The sequence below is a fragment of the Myotis davidii genome, unplaced genomic scaffold, assembly GCF_000327345.1.
Source record: "Myotis davidii unplaced genomic scaffold, ASM32734v1 scaffold211, whole genome shotgun sequence".
Classification (NCBI taxonomy): domain Eukaryota; kingdom Metazoa; phylum Chordata; class Mammalia; order Chiroptera; family Vespertilionidae; genus Myotis; species Myotis davidii.
The window spans coordinates 1,182,302-1,184,605 of record NW_006282523.1 but is presented as its reverse complement, the minus strand read 5'-3'; the positions used below and the strand labels follow the sequence as shown (position 1 = coordinate 1,184,605).

The following is a 2,304-nucleotide window of genomic DNA, read 5'->3' as shown; positions in this document are numbered from 1 at the left end:
GGGCTTTCCGATGCCCACGGGTGATGGGAAGGGCGGAGGGGCCCAGCATCACGCACTGCTCCTGCTGCAGCGCGGTCCCAGCTCCAGGGCGCAACCCCGCCCACGGGAGAGCCGGGGCAGACACCTGGGGCTCCCCTGCCCCTTAGAGACCAACCTGTGGGGCTTACCTGGCCCTGTTGCCTGCGTCTTGCATAGCGGCCTTGCTCCGGGCTAGGACGGGCCCAAGGGGCACTCCTGGTCCCGGGAGGCTCCCAGACCAGCAGGAGGGGTCCCTTGCCGTGAGGGCCGGGGCAGCTTAGAAAGAGCAGCAGGACTTGAGGTGACTCTCCGGGGCCTGGCCGTGGAACTGGAGTTATGGCTGCTGGTCCCGACGGGCGGGGAGCCGGCGGCAGATCCCGTTTAGTCCCGGGTGGCCCACCTGGGGTGGGGCCCCCTCACAGTGTCCCCTCTGGGCCTCGGGAGCTTGTGTTGGGCCCTTTGACAAGCTCTGGCTGCAGCTGCCCTCCTGCTCCGGAAGGTGCCCCTTCCCCTCGGGCACAGGTGGGGCTGGCCTGCAGAGCCCACCCTTGTTGGCTGCAGAGGGGCGGGAGGGGGACATGGTGGGTGCCTGCAGGCTGCCGCAGTGCCCCCGCCCACAGGTGCCCCAGATCCAGCTAGAGGTGAGCATGGCCGAGCAGGAGCCCACCGCCGAGCAGCTGGCGCAGATTGCGGCCGAGAACGAGGAGGACGAGCACTCGGTCAACTACAAGCCCCCGGCCCAGAAGAGCATCCAGGAGATCCAGGAGCTGGACAAGGACGACGAGAGCCTGCGCAAGTACAAGGAGGCCCTGCTGGGCCGCGTGGCCGTGTCCGCAGACCCCAACGTTCCCAACGTCGTGGTGACCCGCCTGACCCTGGTGTGCAGCACGGCCCCAGGCCCCTTGGAGCTGGACCTGACAGGTGGGTGGGACCTCGGCTCCTGGCCCAGGTGCCTCTTTTCCATGTTTTCTGGGGACCTGGCGCCCTCTGGTGGGGAACACAGGAAGTGCGGCCAAGTGGTCTTTGAAGGCTTTGGCTTTGAGGGGCCTGGGTCCCTCTGGGGGAGGGGGCGGGGCAGGCACAGATGGGCGGGGCTGAGGGCAGGCTGCCCCTAGCTGAGCCTCCTAGAGCCATGTCCTCCCCAACAGGTGACCTGGAGAGCTTCAAGAAGCAGTCCTTTGTGCTGAAGGAGGGTGTGGAATATCGGATAAAGATCTCTTTCCGGGTAAGGCGGCGGCTCCGCAGGGACCGGCCAGGCTGGGGCTGGAGAGCCCGGCTGAGCCCCACTTGGATCCCTCCCTGCAGGTGAACCGTGAGATCGTGTCTGGCATGAAGTACATCCAACACACTTACCGGAAAGGCGTCAAGAGTGAGTGGGGGGGGGCGACCGCCAGGGCTAGGCTGTGGGGAGGGGCAGAGCACAGTGGCCCCCGGGGTCTGGGCTGTGGAGGGAGCGAGGAGAGGCCGGGTGCGCCTTCACCCGCTCTGCCCTGACCGCGCTCCCCTCCACCGCAGTTGACAAGACTGACTACATGGTGGGCAGCTACGGGCCCAGGGCCGAGGAGTATGAGTTCCTGACGCCCATGGAGGAGGCGCCCAAGGGCATGCTGGCGCGCGGCAGCTACAACATCAAGTCCCGCTTCACAGACGATGACAAAACTGACCACCTGTCCTGGGAGTGGAACCTCACCATCAAAAAGGAGTGGAAGGACTGAGCCTGGCCCGGGAGACGGGCAGGGCGGACGACGGAGGGATGTGCGCGCCCCACCCCACCCCACCCCGACCCCATACCAAAGTGCTGACAGGGCCCCTGCCCAGGCTGCCAGCATCCCGTCTGCCTCCTGCCCAGCCTCGCCCCGCCTCCTGGATAGTCTAGTGTCCCGCTGCTTCTGCCTGTGCTGCAGGTGGGGAGCCGCAGCTCAGGCCCCCTCCCCTTGGGTCCCTCCAGGGTCCCCACCTGTCCTCACCCAACCGGAGGCCATGGCTTTCCCAAGGGAGTGGGGAGCAGGTCCCCTGGGCCTTTTCGGTTGTCTGTCTCCCCTCCGGGGTGAGGGTGGGTGGGGTGCACGATGCAGGGCCTTGGAGTCAGCCATCCTTCCAGCTCCCGCTCCTCCCTGGTCAGTCCATCCATTGCTGTCTGTGACCGTCTAACCATGATGCCTTAACATGTGGGACGTGTGCTGTGGGGCCGTCACTAACCTCTAACCCTGTGTCTGCATGAGCATGTGGTCTCCCAGTCCTGCCACCCCTTCTGCAGTCCCCGTGGCCGGGAGGCGTGGACACACC

General features: G+C 66.6%; 1 protein-coding gene across 2 annotated transcripts in view; it reads left to right on the top strand.

The window, feature by feature from the left end:
• ARHGDIA (Rho GDP dissociation inhibitor (GDI) alpha) overlaps window positions 1-2,298 on the top strand; it is a 9,854-nt gene extending 7,556 nt beyond the window's left edge. Inside the window, exons 2-5 of one of the 2 annotated variants that reach the window (XM_015560035.1) lie at window positions 614-939; window positions 1,167-1,243; window positions 1,324-1,387; window positions 1,534-2,298. In XM_015560035.1, the coding sequence (XP_015415521.1) occupies window positions 666-939; window positions 1,167-1,243; window positions 1,324-1,387; window positions 1,534-1,733 (615 nt within the window). In that variant the 5' untranslated portion in view covers window positions 614-665 and the 3' untranslated portion in view covers window positions 1,734-2,298. Of the gene's footprint in view, window positions 1-24; window positions 940-1,166; window positions 1,244-1,323; window positions 1,388-1,533 lie in introns of those variants that run through there. The other variant, XM_006753018.2, reaches the window with a different exon arrangement.
• The last annotated feature ends 6 nt before the right edge of the window (window positions 2,299-2,304 follow it).